Genomic DNA, 22,663 nt, shown 5'->3' with positions numbered 1-22,663 from the left:
AGGAAAGTTGTAGACCCTTGACCTTCTGTTCTACAATATGTAGTTTTTTCAATGTGAGCTGCAGATTTTGCTGTAAAGACATTTCTCAGGTGGGCAGCTCCCACTAATCACCAAATAGCAGAAATTTCTATGTGCTCAGCAAATAGCAGACTGAATTTATCATTGTACATGGTTGATAAGAAAGGGCATTTATTGTTTATTAGGTAATATTCCAGAGAATTCATGTGAGGGTGATGGTACCCAGCCCTCAAAGGCAGAAAATAGCAGCATTTTTCAACTTCTTTATAAGATAAGGTGAAAGAAAAGTTATTGCACAGTGGATATGAACAATGAGGGGACCCTGACCTTACTAAATCAACTGCCAATGCAGTCGTAGAAAGGCCAAAGAGTAACTAGGTTACTAAAGATGTGTGGAGAGAAAGGGAATTATGGTAGTGAGACATTCTGGGAGCAAATAGTAAATGCTTTTCAACAGAGAAAGAGACCATTTAAGTCATTTAGGACACAGAACGTCCTTCCACGACCTTTCTATACTAAGGATATAAAATTAGCAAATTACATTTCCACTCACCAATTACATGAAATTGTGAAATTTCAAAAGTTATTCCAGAGTTATCTCAGGGGATTGAAGTGCAAGTCATCAAACTTTGTGCATCAAGAATGGGATAGGAGCATGAAGGGAAAGTCACTGAAGTACGTTCTTTTAATTTTGTTCAGTCTCAACAAACCTTTGACAAGTAATTAAAAGGTATGGGAGCCACACTGTTTTAGAATAGGACATTCAGTTTTCTAGTGTATGTGGCTTTATTTATGTTAACAAGCAATAAGGGTACCCTAGTCATTTTGATATTTAAACTTAGTGAACTTCCTACAGCAGTATTTCTTAAACTATGCTTTACAGAAACTGGTGAAACAATTTAGGAAAATAATGCAGAGGCTATTCTTAATCCTCTTATATGTTCACATTGCACATTAAAATAGTGAAGACTTGGAGAAATGCTATAATTAAAATTTCTGTTTAACTTTGTTTGCAATGGATATCTTTATTATTTTGTATTTTATATGAATTTTTGCTTATTTTATAATACTTATTAATACCTTTAGGAAATAAAAAATATAGCAATAATTACAGTATTTATTAGTAGATGCTATGATAGGTTTTCAACCTTTGGACATAACTATTCTTCATTAGGGTCAAATCATGAGTCGTTCTGATACTAATTTGAATGAATCATCCCGCAATCAAAATAGCATTGCAATTTATTGTATAAAAGAAGAACATGTAGCTTTTAACAGCCTCCCAACTTGTCAATACAGCAACAGAATTGAGTACTAGTAAAAAGGGTATAGTCACTGTTAAGAATAACCAGACTTAATATGGACCACTTGGTAGTCACAAGATATATGCATATAGCTTATGCAAATTCCAATTGCATATTAAAAGCAAAAGCCCTCTTTTTCCTCATTATTTCTCTTCACCTTCATCTCCACCTTCAACTAGACCCCAGTTTAGAAAAAGGGAAGTCAGTGTAGCAACCAAAGGAAAACCAAAGAAGTGAACCCTAGGCCTTTAGTGGGGACTGTGTCCTGAAAAATTCCAAGGGCCACTTTCAGACTTTTCATGAGTTGTTCCGTATGCAATTTGTATGGCCATGCAGGATGTCTCTGACTTTTGTGTACCTAAAGACCCAAGGCCTGGTGATTTAAGGGTAACTTAAAGGATTTTATGGGTAGTTTTGATTATTAGAGATTTTTCTTTTTTACCTTATGCACTAATCTTAACTCCCATTCTCATATATTTTTAACAGAATGATACCAGGGTCATATGGCATGCATACTCCATTCTACAGTGCAGGAATTCTTATTTCATGTGGTTTCATCATATGTGTTCATACACTATCAGTTTCTAGTTAAAGCTGAAATAGTTCAAATATGAATGGCAAAAACTACTATGATGAAGTATTCCAAATATGAATGTTAAAAACTATGGATCTAGTTAAGTCTCTATGGATTCCATCATTCTTCAATTTTATAAAAAATTAAAAGTGAAGTAAATGAAAGTTGGATTATCCTTCAGTATTCTAATAAAAATAATTCAATGGCTTGCCTCTAATGGGAATATTTTTCATTACTTAGAAAATACTGATTTGACTCAAATACCAAACATAAAAAAAAGGTTATTGCTTTACTATTTAATATAAACTCTAGACCTAATAATTTTTAAATGATATATTTATTACCCTAGAGGGCTAAAAACTCACTTATTACTATAAAAGCAATTTTACTGCCAGGTATTTTGTAAAACTATATAAAATATTTTTACAGTGTTCATGTATTTCTATAAGGAGAATAATATACTCTATTGCCAGAATCAGTTAAATACACAATTCTTAGTTAATTTTACTATAATTTGTAAGGTTACTTCCATGTTTATTCTATTTTTACCTTACATAAAACTATTATGTGTATTTACATACACATATATGTACATATATACACATACACAAATATGTATGTATGTATTTATGAATACACACACACCTGCTAGCCTTCCCAAAATAATACCTCTGTATTATTTTTATATTAAAGCTACAAAAATATCCCCAATTGGAATGCCCTTTGCATTAGATATTAGGAACAAAAATACAGATGTCTATATGACTTACTGTAAGATCCATCAATGCTGGATTCCTTTTGCTTGTGAACCCAACCTTGCTTTGATTTTGCTTTGTTTTATACCACAGTAATATCTGTGTTTTGGTCTATCTTACCCTATGCATGGATGCATAGGTAAATTTTATTCATGCAAGTGAGCTCTGTAACAGGGGAAATTACTTTTTAATAAATAATAAATATTTGTTGAATGTTTGAGAACAAATAAGTGGAGGACTGATCAGTGAATTCACTGTAAAAAGGAGAAGGGACTCTCACAGCAAATGCAAAGGCAAACGGGCATGGATTCAGTGGCAGGTTAGAAAGTGTAAGAGTAAACAGCCTGTGGCTAGTTACTGTCCTTTGGGGATGGATACTGGGCTATTCCTTATGTTTGAAAACACAAATGTATGCAAGAGAAAAAAGTAAATAGCAGTTAGCAAGATGCAAGTCTTCTCACATCAAGTATAAAACCCAATAGTGGCAAAAAGCAGAAAAAGAAAAACTGACAAATGAAAGTGACCAGATAAAAGTGGCTGATTTAAATATGATAGAAAATTAGAGATTTTTTTAATGGAGTATGAGAATATTAGTCATAAGAATATTGTAAAAGGAAAAAAAAGTTGTTTTTATTTAATTTTTTCTTTATCTGACTGTTAAATGGATTTTTTTTTTTTTTTTTTTAGAATGCCAGAGTCTCCTGGTGAAGTTCCCGAATATCCTTTGTTTGTCACAGTTGGTGACTGGCTGGATTCTATAAAGATGGGACAATATAAGAATAACTTCATGGCAGCAGGGTTTACGACTTTTGACCTGATTTCAAGAATGAGCATTGAGTAAGTGGTCCTAGGTTTATTATTATATTCAGACGCTGCACTCGGGAGATTACAAATTCAAATGCAGTATCAGGAACACCATGATTCAACTATTTCCTAAGGGTAGTATGGCATTTCCACATCTTTCCTCACCATTTCTGATTATCATTCCAGTGGAAATTGGACACTACACTGTTAACTATTTTCTGTTGGAAGAATGTGTTTAATTCAAATAGGTATTTTCAAAATTGTAAATGCTTTCTGAAATACATATGACTCTCATTCACATCCTAGACTTTACATCAACATAGTTAACCTAGGCAAATTACTTATGACTCACATATACCACCTATATTATAAATGTTGGACATTTTTCCATTGTCTCAAAAATGATTCTTTGCCTGGATGCAGTAAAAATGTTCAGCATGTGCTTAACAGATAGCCGGTTGGTTGAACTATAAGAAATTGCCATTATTTTGAAGTAATAATAGCAATTTCATATAGTTCAACAGAATACAATGGCATTTTATTCATATTATTGGATGACCATAGGGCTCCAATACAGTCCACATTATACATTCTACCCTATATATTATTTTCTAATGCTGTTGAAAAGTTGTGTCATTATCTAAATTGTATACCTTTTAGTTCTATGAAATGTCTGAACCTTACACTGGTACCTGAATTTGAAACATTTCTTTGTACCCTTAAATTTGAGGTTGACTTGATAGATTATCTGGTGCCAGGAAGAAGAAAAATGTAACAAACTCCTGATGTTCATTTATATCTTTGTTTAAACTCTCATTTTACCGGTTACACAATTTTTGTTAAATTCATAAGGCAAATCTGACATGGTGCATATCTTCTGTCTCAAAATCTTCATTTCCTAATTTGTCTTTACCAGATCTATGAACCAGATGTCCATATTCTCTCTCCTCTTCCCTCCCCTCTCTCTATCTTTGTCTCTTACAGTGATATTAGAAGAATTGGAGTCATACTCATTGGACACCAGAGACGAATAGTCAGCAGTATCCAAACTTTACGTTTACACATGATGCACATACAAGAGAAAGGATTTCATGTATGAAAGTACTACAAGCACTTGTGTTTTGTGCCTCAGCATTTCTAAAGTGAAAGATATCCTCTCTACTACCCTCCCTTCCGATTCTCCAAACATCACTTCACAAACTGCAGTCTCCTGTTCAGACAATGGGCACACACCTTTTGTTTATGCTTCCAACCCGGATTTTAAAATCACGCCTCATAGCTCCTCTCTGAGTTACCTGCAAATGAAACCCTGGCCCACTGCAGATTACCACTACACAATGGTAAATAACTCAGCATGGATGTGCAACTTTGTACAACAGTATTTGGGAAGTGTTCACAAACTTAACCTAACGGAATTTTCCCAGGTGTGGCTTCCTTAATGATGGATGTATTTAGAGTTTGATGATATATGAAAAAGAAATAGTTGACCTTTCTTTCATGTTTTGTGATCAGGTAGCTTCCAAACTGACATAAATATGTTTTAGATAATTATATTCAACTCTGTGGATCATATTGTTACTTTATTTTATAATAGTTTAACTGTTAATGCCTGATGTTGTTAGACTTATTTGCAGCAATGACCAATGATTTCATTTGGTGAATTCTTGCCATATGTGACTGCGCTAAGAAGGGGGTTATCAGGGAGGAAGAGGGAGAAACACTCTGTGCTTTTCAATCTTCTAAGGCTGAGTTTGTCTATTCTTTTAAATTGACCTTGTAGTGTCCTACATATTTTGTAATAAGTGGTAGTTTAGAGGCTTTTCCCCTTTAATTTTTACTAACTACATTTCTCTCCTACATTATGAAGCTCACCCCAGAAAGATCAAGAGTGAGTCCAGTGTTCTAAAGGCTTTCATAGAGGAAGCATGAAATAAAACCATGTCTGTTCCCTTGGTTCACCTTCATAAGTTTGCAAAAGCAATTTTCAAAGCATTGATAAAATTAATTATTTTCAGGGGAATTGCTTTGAAAAACAAATCTAAGATTATAGCCTTAGATATAATGTAAAGAAGATTAAACAGAATTTTATGATAGCTGTATGAGGGCCCCAAGAATAAATACATTTGGCTGACAGTCTGATATTGGTGCATTTTGCAAGTTTAAGAACTTTTATATTTTGTTCATGAAAAATAAGTTAGTTACATGAACATGCTGAGCTGTTTTCCGAACCTCTCAAGAGACAAGTATGTCACTGCATGTTCCAAAGGTATGAACAGACCTAAAACATGAGCGTATATAAATTGTGTGTCAACCTGAGTCCATAACATAGTAACATAAAAATGTGAACACAGCTATAGTGTATTGTCATAATCTTCTCAGAGGCTGCAAAAAAAAGGCAAATCCTTTTTTCAGTGAATTAAGCTGAGTCAATTTATCAAAATAGTACTGCTTGATGAATAAATTCAATTGTAAAATCAGCTGTTGCCTGAGAAACTAAAAAAAAAAAAAAAAAAAAAAAAAGGCTACTGTGCTAGGTGTGGAAGAGTAGGGAGAATGTGTTAAGACAGAGGAAAAGGAGCAGGTTATCTAAAGATGCTGATTTAATAAGTCGGTTTTTCTTTGATTTAAGAGATAAAGGTGCCCAAACCACATTCTCCAATTCCTACCTAAATTACATTTTTTGCTAATAGCAGCTGTCTTGCTATTAAAGGAGACTCACTCTTTCTTTTATTCTTCTTTTAAGACTTGTTGACTGTCCCATTAGACTAGACCCTTCCACATACATTTCTTTTGCTGATTTATGTCCCAATTTTTGCTTACTGCAGCTTAATTTTTTCTCATTTCAAATAAAAATTGTATAGAACTAGAAGGAAGAGTCTTTAAAGTATTCCTTAAAGTATATTAAAAAAAGAAAAAAGTGAGAAATTCATCACTTTTTAAGTAAGTGTGTCAGAAATAGCAACATTTTCTACCCATCACTTGCATGGTCATGCATCACTCATACACTATCTGCAGTTTGCTTGATACATTTACACAAATCTGGATACATTTAGAGGAAATACAAAATTTCCATATTTACTGTCTTCAAATATATATTAAATAAGAACAGATGTAAAACAGATTAAATTTATTAATCATATATATTTATTTTTATAATACAACAAAAAAGGTATTTAGAAACATAAGGAATAGAATAATTATGGTCTTCCATAGGACTCTGTCAGCAACATCTGTATACTTTGATGAAATAAATTCTATAAAGTATTTAAACTTCTTTGAGATGAGCATTCAGTACTTGAAAGATTAAAGTTCACTGTTAAGAATTTATTTCTTAATACAGAGATCTTTTTTCTATATCTGATTTATATTTCTTTTTTTCTTCCCTAACATCTTCCTCTAGTATTATAAAACTACCTTTTCACTTTGTGTCTTACCTCAAATGCTCTTTAAAATTTCTTTAAAATTACATTTATATTCTTCAGAACTGTAAGCATGATAATCTTACGTGTAATTTTGAACCTCATCATGGTCAGAAATGTAGCGTGCACACATGATTGAAATAGGTGTGCATGATTAAACAGAAACATTAAAAAAATAAGGATATCTATTTCTTCATTGACTACCAATCACAGACCCCATGATCCCAAGGATATTATAATATCCAGGAATATTAACAGTTAAATTGCCAAATTCATTTGGAAACTTTATAGGAAATATTTTGAGATTTACTAGCGTACCTGTCTAGTAATTAAAACTGTTTAATATGCATAAGTATAGAATTTAATTACATAAAGAAAATTAGTAACTTACATAAATCACAGCTTTCAGTAATGATATTTGATAACTTCAATATGCATATACCTTCATGTACTTGCTTTATTTTAAATTTCCTATTTCACACTACTGAGAAGCTTTTGAGATTTTGAAAATCGGAGAGTTGAAAAAAACATTTTCATTTTATTTTCTGGGTGGTCAGTTTCCAATATATAACCACTCAGTACCTCAGAGTATAAGGCATATTTGGGGGGGGGGGGAATGTAAAAACAATACACAAGAAGAGATGTTAGGTTTGTAAATCATTTAAAAAGCAATCAAATTACAAAGCTCTTGGCTTAACAAGAATCAAGAATTATAGCACTTTTGCACTAAGTTATCTTAGTTGTTGATAAGTAAGTTATGCATGCCATAATAAAAAAAAATTTGTTATTTCACTCTGCATTACTCTTTAAAATCTATCCAGCTATCACCTGAATAAAACAGCCTTCTGGCTACAGTTCTAAGGCCTATCTCAGCCTATGAAGGGAAAACAAATCCAAATCCAATCCCTGAAAAGCAGTCTTTACAGAAGGTCTTCCGAAGAGATGGTGAAGAATGAATCTCGACCACATTTCCCTAAAAATCCATTTTTTAATATATTTCCCTACCAAATTTCTACTTTATAAATCGGTTAAATCTCTTATCCCAAAATCTTCACCAATATTAGGTCTCTTTTTTCTATTCCTTCATTAAATTTTCTAAAACCACCTTGCTCAGCCCCTTCTGTTCTCTCTTTACTCCTCCACCCCGTCTCTTTTCCTTTCTCAGCTTCTACCACTCCACCCCTGGTCCCTATCAACAAAAGAAGCACAGCAAACCTAAAAAGGTCTTACCACTGTCCTCAGAAGAGGCTGAAGGTAAAGGGAAGAAGGGAATATTACAGAAGTATTTGGGGTCTCACTACATAAATGGGAGCATTTGCACTCACAGAGAGGGAATGAACTCTGGCTTTTTATTACCTGGAAATTAAATGCTTTGGAAAGTAATCCCAAAACGGATGATGATGATTCTTTTCTACAGCTTTAGATAAGGAAATTTATTATTAATTTAAAAATTTGTATTCTAGGAATCAAAACCTGTTATCAATTCACAGTTGGTGTATGTGTGCTTATATAACAAAGAGATTAACAGCAAATATATCACTTCTTTTAATATTATCACCTTGACTTCTCCAAGGCTCATATTATTTCATGTCCAATCAAAAAATATTTTGATGCTTTTTATATGAAGACTCCAAAAGGTAAAGGAGTATGCTGAGTCAAATTGATGTTATTCTCCCATTGGATACCGGGCACTGAAGTCACCTAACTTTCAGTTCTTGTGATCAATATTTCAACAACTTTCAATCTGTATAATGTTCAGTAAAGGCAGTGTCAACTATTTAGTTCATTCTAACAAATATCTATGAGGTGTCTCCTACACACGTAAGATTTTATGACAAAGATGAGTTTGGCTAAACTGTCTTTACCTTCAAAGTAACTCTTAAGCTTAAAACTAAGAGGTTAGAGCCTATTTGCTATGTTTACTGTGATTGCCAAGTCATTAAGAGTCAGCTCTTTCCATAGGACAAAAATACATTAAATAAGTTAATAAAACCTTGTCCAGTATTAATTGGATTTGCAGTCCCTATAGAGAGAAATATTTTGGACTTCAAATTCTCATAGAACACTCCACACTTCCTCTAGCAAAGAGGAGCATGGTTGCAGTCTCTCCTTAAGAGTCACAGATTGTTATTGTCCAATGGCAAACTTTTCAATTTATGTGTAGATTCACTACCTCAAAGGTGTCTCCAGTTAGAAAACATTAACCATTTTTCAAAACAACTCTGGAGTAATTGCTTGCCCAAGCGAATTCACTAGTTTTAATAAATGTAATAAGTATGAACCTACAATAGTTGCATAAAATCCTTTCAAACGTGATACATTTAACAAGAGAAAGAGATGATTACTCATACCTAGATCTAACATATTACTAGATGAAATAAAGGAGAGGAGAAATCTTAAGTTGTGGAGGCATAAATACCCCTCTTAACCTTACTGTTTCAATCTAAAACAAAATATTAGGCAGGTATTTCAAAGATTTCCAGGATAAAAATAAATTGTTTATGTTATAAGGGGATGTGACATTTCTGGGGGGAAAAGGGCAACAGATTCAGAAGACACAGGTCATCAAAATGTAACTTTAATCCTCTTTTTTTTTACTAATAATTAGATTTGAATTTCAAATTAATGATGGATTTATATAAAACGTGTAAAAAAGGATGTTTACATATTAATTGAAAGACGTGGCTTCTTTGGTTTTAAGTCAAAGCAAAAATTGGTTGCTTGGCATTTGCTTTTTTTTAGGATTTTAGAATAGATTTGAAAGTCTACCTTTAGCTTTTCAGTGTTGATGCAAAATTACTGAACTTGATTTTTTTAAGTTTATCTATTTATTTTGAGAGAGAGAGAGAGAGAGAGAGAGAGAGAATGAGTGTGTGTGGGGGGGGGGGGAGAAGATGGAGAGTGAGAGAGAATCCCAAGCAGACATCACACTGTCAGAGTGGAGCCCGATACGGGGTTTGAACCCACACACCATGAGATCCTGACTTGGGCCAAAGTCAGACACCTAATGGACTGAGCTAATTTTTGAGCCACTCCAAAATTACTGAACTTTAAAAATGAAACAAAAAAGAAGAAAGCTTTTTAATTACTAAGAGTAGCAAAGAACTACTAAAAGAATAAACTGTATCTTTTAAAAGAAATCTGGCAAATACAGTTTGGTGTAGGTCTTAATGATACCAAGTCACCTCCCTTTTATTGTATTTTTGCTCTTTCCGATTGAAAGCAGTTTCTTTCCAAACAAAACAAAGGAAGGTTCTCACTTGAATTTTCATGTTGGTTAACTACAGTACCAAATCTCTATATCATTAAGAGAATTTTTGATTTGTTTCATTTAAAAGGAAAAATCTTAAAGAATGCCACTACCCTTACACATACCTAATTCATCCTTAAGAATAACAAAGACATTAAAGAAAAATTACCTGACAGATGAGGATGAAAGATAGCTCTTAAATGTAACATAAAGAAGTGGTTTCTACTTTAGATTATAAAATGAAGTACAGATTAACAACACAATTTCCTGGGAGCTATAAATTAGAAAGGTATTAAACTCAGTGAAAAATCTTCTCTCAAGCAAAGCTCTTTCCTTACTTATATTTCTCCATTATTTTTAACCTCTGGATGTCTTTATTTTGTTACAATAAACTCAGTTTTGGCTCAGATAATAAGTTATCAACTCACATAATAAATCAGAACAACTGATGACTTTAAAGCGTCCTATGCTTTACAACATAATGAAAGAACAACGTACCTCTGGATTCCTATTTAGTTAGCACCAGTCTCCAGCTCATTAGCCATCATTGAAGGGGAAAACTGTCTTTATTCCAAAATGATATGTTATTATAAAGAAGAATCCAAGGTAGGGGAACCTTCATTTTTCATATATCCAAGTTTTATATTTAGGCATTATTAACTTTGAAGATAGACGTCCTTGCTTTGATAACTTAAATATGAGCTTACATGCAAGCAATATTGATGGAAACATTTCTATGAGTTTCCCCACATTTATAGATCATCATCTTCAGAACAGTCTTCATTGGCCTCTGTTCTAGAAAGATCAAATATCATTTAACTTTTCAAAATCATGATAGATGGAGTGAATAGTGTTAAATCACAAAGATGAATAAACAATGTGCTTTCAAGATTTTTACCTAATTTAAGATGTCCTCTTCTATCACCTTTATAATAAATTGCCTCCCTACATTTAGTAATTTGTAGAATCAAATGTATGCATTTAGCTAGACATTGCTTTTGTTAAATTTTCATTTAAACACATCTTTACTCACTTAGAACCTGGAATATAATTCATCCCATTAGCTGATTTTTCATGCAAAGTAGTAACTTTTGCTCTCTTTAGAATTATTTACTCAGTAATGTCATTATTTAAGTTGTAATAAAATTTTTCATTGACTGTACATGCTTTATTTATTGCCACATATTTTTATCTTTAAAATAAATCTGCCTAAAATTGTGGTCTTTAGAAGCTCTATGACAAAATCAATGGCTACTATTTGCTAACAAACTTGTAACTGAATGAACTATTTTTCTGTCTATGTGACTGATGTGAGCATTGTTAAATCTAACTTATTTGAATATTCATTGGTATTTTATCTAGAGCTATCATTTCAATATATTTAAAACTATCTTTAAAACAATAATGAGTTTCATAGACAATATGACAATAAACAATGAGTGGGGATTTTTTTAATTCCTGCACTGCTTGGAAAATAAGGTTTAATGTTTATAAATGTTTGTCATTGAAGTTTTTAATTTGCTTAAAAAATATTTTTTAATGTTTATTTTTGAGAGAGAGAGACAGAGGGTGAGTGGGGGTGGAGCAGAGAGAGAGCAAGACACAGAATCTGAAGCAGGCTCCAGGCTCTGAGCTGTCAGCACAGAACCCGATGGGAGGCTCGAACTCACGAACCGTGAGATCATGACCTGAGCTGAAGTTGGACGCTTACTGACTGAGCCACCCAGGCGCCCCTTAATTTGCTTCAATGTGATGTTTCTTCCATGCCATTTATATGTGTTCAAAGAAAATTGTATTATCTATACTATGCAAAAATCTCATCATCTTTTTACAAATATAGAATTTTGAAATAATTTTGGTTTTTTTTTTTTAGGCCCCCAAGAGAAAAATAAATGTGAAATGGGAGGGGTTTTTTTGAGGGGGGTGGGTAGGGCATAATACCTGAGCAGTCCTCAAAAATATGAATGAGTAACATTTGATTTTTTAAAGATTACTATATGTGCTTTCTTTCTGATACATTATTAATCATGTTCTTAATCAGTTTCCATCTAAGGTCGTGTCATTGAAAATTTGAATAACTACAGGATATAAATGTCTTTGGATATTTTTCATGAACTACACTTGGGTGTAATTTTGTATGCAATACACACTTTGACACCTTAATTTTGAATTTTGAATTTTAATAGTTTCTTAACATTTCTTTAAATATTGGTTATGTTATACCTTCTATAATAACCTTATTTTTAAAAAATTCATGCAGAGCATGAATGCAGAGTGTGGAAAACAGACCAAGTCCCATTAAAACTGATGAAAAGACAAGAAGGTAATACAAAAAATTTTTTGTCAAAACTATTAATTACCACATTAAAAAAAAAACTATTAGAATAGAGTGATTAAAAATTATGTCGTATTCCTCTTCTGGTAATTGTGAAACTAAAATGCATTTTGAGGATGGGAATCTCTAACTAAATGTCTATTAATATTTGTTAAAGTATATAGTGATATATAAAATAAAGAAATTTTACCAAAATATCAAAAAAAAGAATTTTTTAAAAGAATTTATTAACAAACCAAATGACCACAGTTACTAACATTTCCATATTACTAGATCTCTTGATTCCTAAGAAATATATAATAAAAGAATTTGTCAAAAAAATAAATTCAATAATCAACTGTCGAAGGATTTTATACATATCAATGAATCACTATCATTAATAAGAGTTTTTCTTCTGTTATTATTAAATGTAAAAGATTTACATAAGATGCAGATAAAAAGAATGTAGTTGAAAGGACAGACTTTCAGAATCAATTTATGCTTTTATGCAATTATATAAATTTTACATACTTTGAAAAGTTTAAAAAATGTGGTACATACATATTAATTTTATGTTATATGTTATGATCTCCAAGTGTTTATATTCTTTCAAGAAGATTGCCTTCTCTTTTCAGTTAACTATTTTTAAAAAGAGCTACTTTACATCTTATATTTCTTTCAGTCTCATAATACTTATAACTTTATACTTCTCAAAGAAGTTAAAGCCAAATGCCAAAACACTGTGGCTACAAGTTGTTATTTTGGACATTACTGTTTTTTTTTAAATCTAATATTGGTCAGATGTCTCATAAATCTGCTAAAGAAAGCAAACTCTACTTTCTCATGAATGGAAATACAAAAAGAAACTCCTACATTGGACTTTGTATATTCAAAATAGCATATATTTTATAGTTATTTTTCACTGATTACTGTTTATTCAATGTTTAAAATTTCACCAGATGGAACACTTCAAACAAAAGTGAAATGCCTTTCCATTTTTTTAATTACCTGCCTATTTTCTTCAGAGTTTCCAAAAACCCCTTTGAGGAAGCAAAACATTCCCTTTTCCCACCTTACAGCTTCACTCTACTATTAAGTGAAATAGGTATCTATAGTTCAATATAAAGAACAACAAGAAGCATGATTTCTCCAGGCAAAGCTCTGACACTATAGGGAACAGATATAACAAATAAAAGAAAAATAAAGGAAGTTATATATGCCTGCTGGTCCAAAGTTGTATAATTCCCAAATTTTAAAATTAGTATACACACATATATACTGACTGACTTTAAACATATTTATCTATCGTTCCATTTGTTACATTAGCTAATGTTTATTAAACACTGTCATGTACCAGTGTCCTGTTCTAAGCACTGAGAATACAGAGTGACCAAGATATAAGCAAAAGCCTTGTCTCATGGAATTGATCTACTAGTAGTAAAGGCATACAATAAAATAGTGATAAGCGTTATCTTGACAATTTAAGCAATGAAGTTATATAGCATGACTGTGGCTTTTATATTAAATGGTAAAAGAAATTTTCTCTGATGATGTGACACGTAAACTGGTATCTGAAAAGCATGAAGGAACCAGTCACGAGATCTGAGGCAAGAACATTCTAGGCAGAGACCAGTTGAATGTGTGGGAGTTTGGAATGTTTGAGGGTAGAGACAACAGTGTGCCTAGTACACAGTAGAACTGAAGAGAGGCCAATAGGAGACACGAGTCAAAGAACATTTATCAGGCTACTGCAATAGTTTAAGCAGAAAAAAATGTTGGCTTTTGTTGAAGTGGAAGTAGTAGAGATGGAAAGAGGTAGATGAATTTGGGGTATGTTTGAACAAAGGGCTTCCTAATGAATTGGGTATGAGGACGGAAAAATAAACATCAAAAAGATTCTACATTTGGGGAATGAGAGACTAAGTCAGTGGTGGTGGGGGAGAACCAGCTTTGGAGGGAAAAATCAAGAGTTTGGTTTTAGCTACATAATGCCTGAGATGCCCATTAGATATTCAAACAGAGGTAACAAGTAGACAGTTACATATGAGTTCCAAGCAGCAGTCAAGGCTAGACATAAAAATTTGGGAGTCATCAGTATATAAATAGTGTTTAAAATTTTGAAATCACCTGGCGAAAGGTTTTTAGAGAAATAGGCCACAGTTGAGGGTCTAGGGTATTCCAATGTTGAGAAGTTAGGCAGAGAATTGGAAGCCAACATAAGACACTAAGGAAGCCAAAGTAAGAGAAAAAAGAAATGCAACTAACTGGTCATCTGGATTAAATGCTTATAAGAAACCAAGATGAGAACGAAGAAATGGCCATTGGACATGGCAACATAGTAGTTATTTGTGGTCTTGACAAGGACAGTCTCTATGAAGTAGTGTAGTCAAAGCCTGATTGAAGTGGATTAAGAAGCAATTGCAGGAAAGGTGGTGGAGCCAATATCTACTAAAACTCTTTCAAGAAGTTTTCCTTTAAAAGAAGTAAGAAATAAGGCAGTAGCTTCAGGGAAATATGGGGTCAAGAGAAGTTTGGTGTGTGTGTGTGTGTGTGTGTGTTTAGAGAAAAGATGCTAGAGTATATTTATATACTAATGAGAACAATCTGGTAGAAAAGGGGAAACTGATTATGCAAGAGAATATAATTATAGAAAAGGTCTTGAGAGGTAGAAGGGTTAGGATTCACAGTATAAGTAGGGAGGTTAGTTTTTGATAGGAGGGGACATAGAATGGCAATGGAGGGAAGGCAGAATTGCAGATAGGCTAATAGATTTGTGGTACAAAGATAAGGATGTTACTAGGTGAATAGTTCTATTTACCAAGATGACATAAAATTCAACATATGGAGTGGGAAGGGAGTATAGGTTGGAGGAGAAGTAGTTGGAAAGGGGGAAAGTGAACTCTATATATACACACAAACAGACATAGCCATACACATATGCATAAACACATAGTGGGTATTTGTGTGTATGTTAATACATCATAGGAAAAAGACCTAGTATATAAAATATTTTAAAGCCATTCTTACTGAATATTTTTGAGACATCTTATTAGAAGGACCTGAAACAATTCTGTGATTTTCAAGGACTCTCGTAATAGAGTTCTCTTTTCCTAATGTAGAGATTGAGGATTTCTCAATGACATAGACATTCCACATGTTTTGTTATTTTTGTCTATTATAGAGTAAAAGGCAGAAATATTTTGTTACTATTCTAATTCAAAGCCTATGAAAATTAAAATTAGTTTAATCTTGAAAGATGTGTATGTATACTCAAGCTGGAGATTTCCTCAAATTACCATTTTGGAGGCTTTTAAGCCCCCCATTGAATTAAAAAAGAAAAAAAAGGCAAATAGGCTCTAATCATTTAGTAAAACAATACTTTTGTTTTCATATGAAAAACATCAGTACCATCTGTCATTTAGGAGAAACACATGGGCAATAAATATGGTTGTTTTGTTCATTGTGACCTCCCTATCCTATTGGAAGGATATGATCTCTTAATTGTGCTTGGATCTTTATTTCTGGATAGGCTGTATGTAATTCAATGTGTTGAATTTATAGGTGCATATGGGTTTGATGTAAAATTAGATTGTGAATAATGGAATAAGATTGCTCTCCTTTTTTTTTTTTTTTTGCTGTTTTAGCATAGACAAAAATATAAAGATATATGTGTACATATAAATATGTATTTGGTTAAACACTTAATATTTAAATGGCCACGTCAAATATTAAATGGTAGATGTCAACAGTTGCAGTGTATTCAAAATAAAAGTTACAAAAATCTTTGTAGCACAAATCCGAAAAAGTTTATTAATTTAATACTAAATAGTACATTTATATAAAATACCAGATAACATCTGTCTAGGTTGAGACATTTAATTCCTCATAAAGCAATTATTTGACTCATGAAAAACTGCAGCTGAAGTCATTTCTCCCTCCTATAAGAGTGAATATGGTTTTTAAAATGTATCTCTCTGTAACCTATCATAAAGTTAGTTATCATTAATTATGGATTTAGCAGTGTACCCATCTACTCTTACAAAAGGAGGAAAAGATCTGTGAGAATAAGGAAGTGCAGCACTATAGTTTTTTTCTCTTTGTTATTACTGTTTCTCTTTGGTATCTATATAGAACTTCAATATATGCCTTCCACTCAGGTTCCTTACACAGACTATGTTCTCTTTTCTGGTTGTATAACAAGATAATAGAGAGATAAACACAGTAAAAGGGTGTTAACAATTGAACTGCAATCCTACCTATTATCTACTTTGCTATAGCAGTGAAGTAGGCCAGACTTACTAAAGGTGGTATTGTTGTCATCTTATAAAAATCTACTGTAATATTATGATGTTCCATGTAAATTTTCATGTGCTGGCATGCTTACAAGTTAATAGTGTTATAGAATGCTCAGCTCTCAATGAGGGATTGTTTGTGGTGAATTGCATTACATATGTCATCTATTTGCTGAAAGAATATGGTGTTTAGCAAAACTACCTGCTGAGCAACATAGTAACATTTTTGTACAAAGTACAAATTACTAATTATTGTATTTTATTTTTCTATGATTTCCTAAGAGGCATTACCAGGGTCTTACAGATGGAGTAAGCCTGTTTATTAAAATATCTATTAGCAAATAAAAGTTACAGTTCTGGTGGTTAAATTTGTGACTTTTTTGTACTGTTGTTTGATGCAGATTTAATACATTTTTAGTCTCTTAAATCTAGATGCTCTTTATATATATAATTCTGGATGCAAAATCATAGCTGTATTTTTTCAAGATAATTAATGTCATTAGGGTCAAGGGATAAATTCACATAAATCATTATAAATAGATATATATTTTTGTAGTGATTTCATATCGGCCAACTATTTTGTGAGTTTCAAGAAATTAAACTGTTCATTGCAGAGGTGATACGGTACATAAAATTACCGAAAACCAAAAGATACACATAATGTCCAACTATTCAAACAGCTTTAGACTATTCATTCCAAAAACATGCAATAAACTATGATTCAGTGATTTTCTATATTCTTTTAAAAGTTGCTGGTAATAAAATACATAAAAAATACATAAAAATTACCCTTGGGTCACCTGGGTGGCACAGCCAGTTAAGCATCCAACTCTTGATTTCGGCTCAGGTCATAATCTCATGGTTTGTGAAGATCAAGTCTTACACTATCAGTGTAGAGCCCGCTTGGGGTTTTCGATTTCCCTCTCTCTGCCCCTCCCCTGCTCTCTTTCTCTCTCTCTCTCTCTCAAAATAAATAAACATTTTTTTAAAAGTATCCTGAATTAATCAGAATAGTATGGTAGTTGTATCTTACAATGGACTCTTATCTTCTACTACAGTTCCAAAAGCCAGTGTAAAATTAAAACTGGTTATAAAATACTAGAAACTTTCTTCTCTTATACAGATATCTTAAGTAGTCTTCAGAAAATCACATACCATTTTTAAAGCTTCTTTCCCTCATAATAAAATGAAGATAGCCAAACTAACTTATTACATCAAGTGGAACAATTTTTATGCTGAGCCTAAATGTACTCGAAGGCAATTTCAGTTGGCAAAGTATCACAGCGCAGATTCAACCATATGAAATATTTACGTTTTTAAACTTTGACGTATTTTTAAAACTGGCATTTTCTAGATTATTAAGTACATTGTAGGTTTTATAACCACAATTTAATCTCTAATGATAGTAAATCAAGACATCAACTACACTTACCTAAGATAACTATTTTCTTAGCTATTTTTTTTTTTTTTGTAAAAGATTTATGTTTATGCCCAAATTTACTGAAAATTTGATACCCAATCTCCCGGTTACATTTCCAGTATTCACCAACTGTTTTGTACTAAGCAAAAATTGAACTCAACCTAAGGACAGAAAATATCAACTCCAAACAGGAAAAAATAAGTCTGTCCACTAATGTTTTCTGAAACATAAGATTTCTGCTTAACTCTAACGAAAAAAAAAAAGTCATTCAGGCTATTCAGAAATTAGCTTCCATGTCTCATCAAAATGAATCACAACAGTGAGACAGAAAGAAAAGTAATACCTCCCTGTAAATGCATTTACAGTCAGAAGTTAACAAGCCAGAACATTTAGGAATTGGGTCAAATCCTATTTATATAATAAAAATTTCAGGGTGAAGGAAGACGGGAACTTATTTACTGAACACCTACGATGTGCGAAACATACATAGTTTTTTAATCTATTCAATCCTCAAAACTGCCAAATGAGATAATAGTGTATTTTTGCAAGTGATGAAGCTGAAGCATAGAGAAGAGTTAACTGGCCTAAGGCCACACAGAAAAAATACATCCGTACATTTTTTTCAAGAACATCTGTAAGTATTTTGAAATATACAACTGTTGGGTTTTTGGTTTTTGTCAGTTTTAGCCTTTCAAGTCATTTGCGCAGAACCCCACTCTTTTTCATTGTAAAATAATCACATTTGCAAATTTGGAAATGTCATAAAACAAAACAAACCAACCAACCCACCCTGTAATCATTCACATAAACACTTGCATCAATAATTTTATGTAACTCTTCCAGTCTCTTTTTTCACCCTCCTAGGCCAAAAACCAGGCAGGGTAGTAAACATAACACTAGCTGGAGGTGGGGGGAGGGGGGCTGATGGTCCATACTCAAGGCCAAAAAGGAAACCAGAGATGAAAACTCATCTGAAGAACGTTTTAAGCCATGAAAACCATTCATCGGCCCTGGGACGGAGGTAGGTTAGGCTGACTGAAAAATCTTCAAAATTACTCCCAACTGTAGTCTGTCCTTTGGAAAGCGCGGTTATAAAAATGTGAAGAAATGCGTATATCCAGGTATTTTCAACTGGACTATCACTGTAAAATCCCAGTGGAATTTAAGGTGGTTACTGTTAAGCATTCAGACTATTCCTTTTCTGAACCACCTACAGCCTTGATTCTGGGGGCAGTAATCTAATCAGATTATGACTAGTGGAAATTTCTTCAGGAGATCAGAGAGCTAAGAAGCCAGAGTACAGGCATACTTCCTCTGTCGAGTAATGCTTTCGCCTTTTTACACTAGTTTCTCTCCACTCCCTAACATTTTTACTTCTCCAGGACTCCAGAGCCTGAGGCCTAACACAGCCCGGAAAGCCTCGGTTTAAGGGGCATCGGGGCAACTCCGGTGCACGCCTTGCCAGAGTGGGCACAGTTGTGTCTTTCAGACGTTGCCATCACGCTGCCGCGCGTGCCGGGTAAACACACGTAGGTTTCTTAGCGCTCTGGCAGCCACAAGAAGGGCCCGCCCCAAATGGGTGAAATTGCGGATACTCTCCCGAGAGCCTGGGAGAAATCCGGACGGAAAGAAACGCCCACAGCAAACGCCAGGCCAGGCGCTTCCCAGCAGGCTGTGCGCGCTCCTACAACTCCCATCATGCTCCATCCGGGACAGCACTGCTCCTCGCAGGAAGGCGGCAGTTCACCCCGCCACCTGTCTAAACACATTCTTTAATACTCCTCGGTGTGCCTCTGGCATTTTCCGGTGCTCTTCAATCCCATAAACAAGAGCACCAAGTCTGACTTTCTAAAACTCCAAGGAGGCGTGGCTTCGGGACCGGAAGAACGTCCGGTTGCCTAGGGAACGCTACGCGCCTAGGCTCCTGCCCAGCCACTGATGCTCCGGCTGTGGCACAAGCTACCAATTCACCCAACTTGTAGAAGCGGCTTTGCTCAGGAGCAGGGATTCTTCCAATGGAAGCATAGAGAAGAAGGCTGAGAGACGCCCGATTCTTAACCCAGAGACGGATACGAGCGAGTGGCCCATTCCTGTATCTCTTCAGCTCCTGGGCCCGCAAGACCAACCTCAAAGACCAGGTATCTCCCTGCCCCCTATCTATCTGTAGCCAGCGCTGCCACCACCGCCACCACTCCCGCCGCGTTTTAGAATTGCGTTTTAGAATTGCTTTTTACTCTTTCCTAGTTGTTTTTTTTTTTTTGTTTTTTTTTTTTTTCACTGTGTACCGTTGTTTCTAAAGTTTAAGAGGTGGAAAAGGAAAGCTGGTTTATGCGGTTAGTACAAGGGACCCCAGAAAACTCGTTGAACTGGGTTGGGCATGTTTGTTTGGTTTTAACACCGCCCAGTTTTTTGTTTTTATTTGGTTTGTGGAAAACGTAATTGAAGTTTCATCATCAAAAACTAAAAGCCTAATAAAAATGCCTGAAGTACTAAGAGTGAGCTATAATTCACTCTAGGAATACTCCTAGAGTATACAAAGTTTACAAAGTACCATTCGTGGTGTTTTCTCTGCCCGACCACTATCTCTGAGGCCTACTTTCCAAGCCCTTTACTGTCTGTGGATAACATCCTAATTCTTCAAGACTCTTCTGGCAACAAGTAATCCTTTAGAAAGAATCTCAGATCACAATCAAGAGAATTGATTGGTGTGCAGAGAGAGGAAAACAATAAAATAGTAAGATAATAAACTGGAAAGGTAGATTGGAGCCAAGATGTGAACCTTAAAAGCTATGGGAGAAAGTTTGGGCTTTATTCTGAAAGCCAGTAGTTCTCAATAGTAACTGTAAATCAGAAACACTGTGTAACTTTTCAAAATACAGATGCCCTAATCCCTTCATCAGAATTACTTCAAGTAGTTGATTCCCCTGTGCAGCAAAAGTTGACAGGGCTTTAGACTTAGTGAGCTACAGAAAACTTTAATTTTATCTCCCACTGTGCACATAGGGCATTGTAAATAAACATTAAGTGGCTTAAATTGTTATCTTTTCTTCTTTCATGCATGCAAAAATTAAACTTACAGAAATGTATGATTACTAAGAAATAGAAGCATGTATAAGGCTATAATTATAGCTTTTAGAACAACTGACTTCTAAATTGTATGCCCCCAAATATTTCATTAACAAGCATTAGGTTTGATAATCCATGAAAAAGGGTTGGAAAATCACAATCCAGGGTTCTATGGAAAATGAATTGAATATTCAAGTATCAAGCTTTTGACGATCAGTGCTTTATAGTGGATGCTCAAAGGAGGAGGATGTGAGAAGTAGTCATTTTTTTTAAAAAATCTGTTCAAATTGAATGAAAAATGGAAAACAAGATATTGCCTTTATATTAGTATGTTTGGTACAATAAATAACAAAGTGAGTAATAGCAAATCTACTCTCAATTAAAATGGTCTGTGTGAATTGCTTCATATCAGAAGGCTAACTTATAGTAGATTCTACAAATGCTCCTTAAGTGGAGATTTAAAGGAATTGATGGAGTGAGAGTTGAATCTCCAGCACAAGGAGAAAAGTGGCACAAGTGGAGTACCTGAGATCAAACCCATCTTTTGGATACAACAACTGTGGCTCTGTTTTATAGGCCCCATGCTTGTGTGGGGCATTGTACCTTCTCTTTTCTGAGCATCATTGGAATTCAGTTTTGAAATTTCCGTATGATCCCCCAACAGGCCTAAGCAAAATCGATGACGCAGCCTCCTTTTGGATGCACTTGTCTTGAGAACCTCATCATTTAAGTTGCTGCAAGCTCACAGCCTTCAAGGAATGGCCTTGCCTAGGATAGTGTGGGTTAAAAAGTACTGAAGGAGCTGGGGAATGACAGGCTTCTGGAACCTTAGATGGAGATGAGAATAAATCAATTAAATGAGATGACTATTTAGAGAACTCAGAAATGATAGTTAAAGTAATAGGAAATACTTTGGACACAGGCAGATTGCAGTTGCTGCTATAGCAGTCTGGGCAGCAGTTGAGAGCTGACAACAGGGATATCTCTCTTCTGCCATCACATTATAATGTTTTGGGGAGGGATGGACCCAAAGGGAGCACCTTGGAAAGTTTCATTTGGAATGTTCATAGCAGGTTATGAACAAACAATATGTCTAGCAATGTATATTAAGATAAATATATCTGTTAGGATTCTTTGTTCCTATTGATAGAAAATGCAACCTAAGCTGATAGAAGCAAACAAACAGAAACAGTAAATTTAATAGCTCACATTATTGCATAATACAACAATGGGCCTGGCTTCAGAAAAAGATTTAGCCAGTGGCACAAATAATGTAGCTAAAATCTAAGTTTTTCTCTCTCTTTTTTTTTAATCTGCCTTCTAAGCTTCCGCATTAGGCTTAGCATGAACCCCTTTGCCCATTCATTGTTCCAGATTTCCAGAAAAGGCTGCATATATTTTCAAGATCACAAGTGGCATAGTCCACACAATACTGAGTTTAACCACA

The 22,663-nt window shown here is 34.0% G+C and overlaps 2 protein-coding genes across 5 annotated transcripts in view; both read left to right on the top strand.

Moving 5' to 3' along the window:
- EPHA6 (EPH receptor A6) overlaps window positions 1-8,431 on the top strand; it is an 889,565-nt gene extending 881,134 nt beyond the window's left edge. For all 4 annotated transcript variants that reach the window (XM_025913797.2, XM_086675668.1, XM_086675669.1 and 1 more), the window contains 2 exons: window positions 3,339-3,488; window positions 4,440-8,431. In XM_025913797.2, coding sequence (XP_025769582.2) covers window positions 3,339-3,488; window positions 4,440-4,554 — 265 coding nt within the window. In that variant the 3' untranslated portion in view covers window positions 4,555-8,431. The remainder of the gene's footprint in view (window positions 1-3,338; window positions 3,489-4,439) is intronic.
- Window positions 8,432-19,867: 11,436 nt separating this feature from the next.
- ARL6 (ARF like GTPase 6) overlaps window positions 19,868-22,663 on the top strand; it is a 40,927-nt gene continuing 38,131 nt past the window's right edge. The window contains exon 1 of the mRNA XM_025913373.2: window positions 19,868-20,288. The gene's annotated coding sequence lies outside the window, so the exon portion shown is untranslated. The remainder of the gene's footprint in view (window positions 20,289-22,663) is intronic.

Source organism: Puma concolor, chromosome C2 (assembly GCF_028749965.1).
Source record: "Puma concolor isolate L17-30 chromosome C2, mPumCon1.1.hap2, whole genome shotgun sequence".
In the NCBI taxonomy this organism is placed as follows: domain Eukaryota; kingdom Metazoa; phylum Chordata; class Mammalia; order Carnivora; family Felidae; genus Puma; species Puma concolor.
The sequence above is the reverse complement of the archived record's forward strand: the minus strand, read 5'-3'. Positions and strand labels throughout refer to the sequence as shown.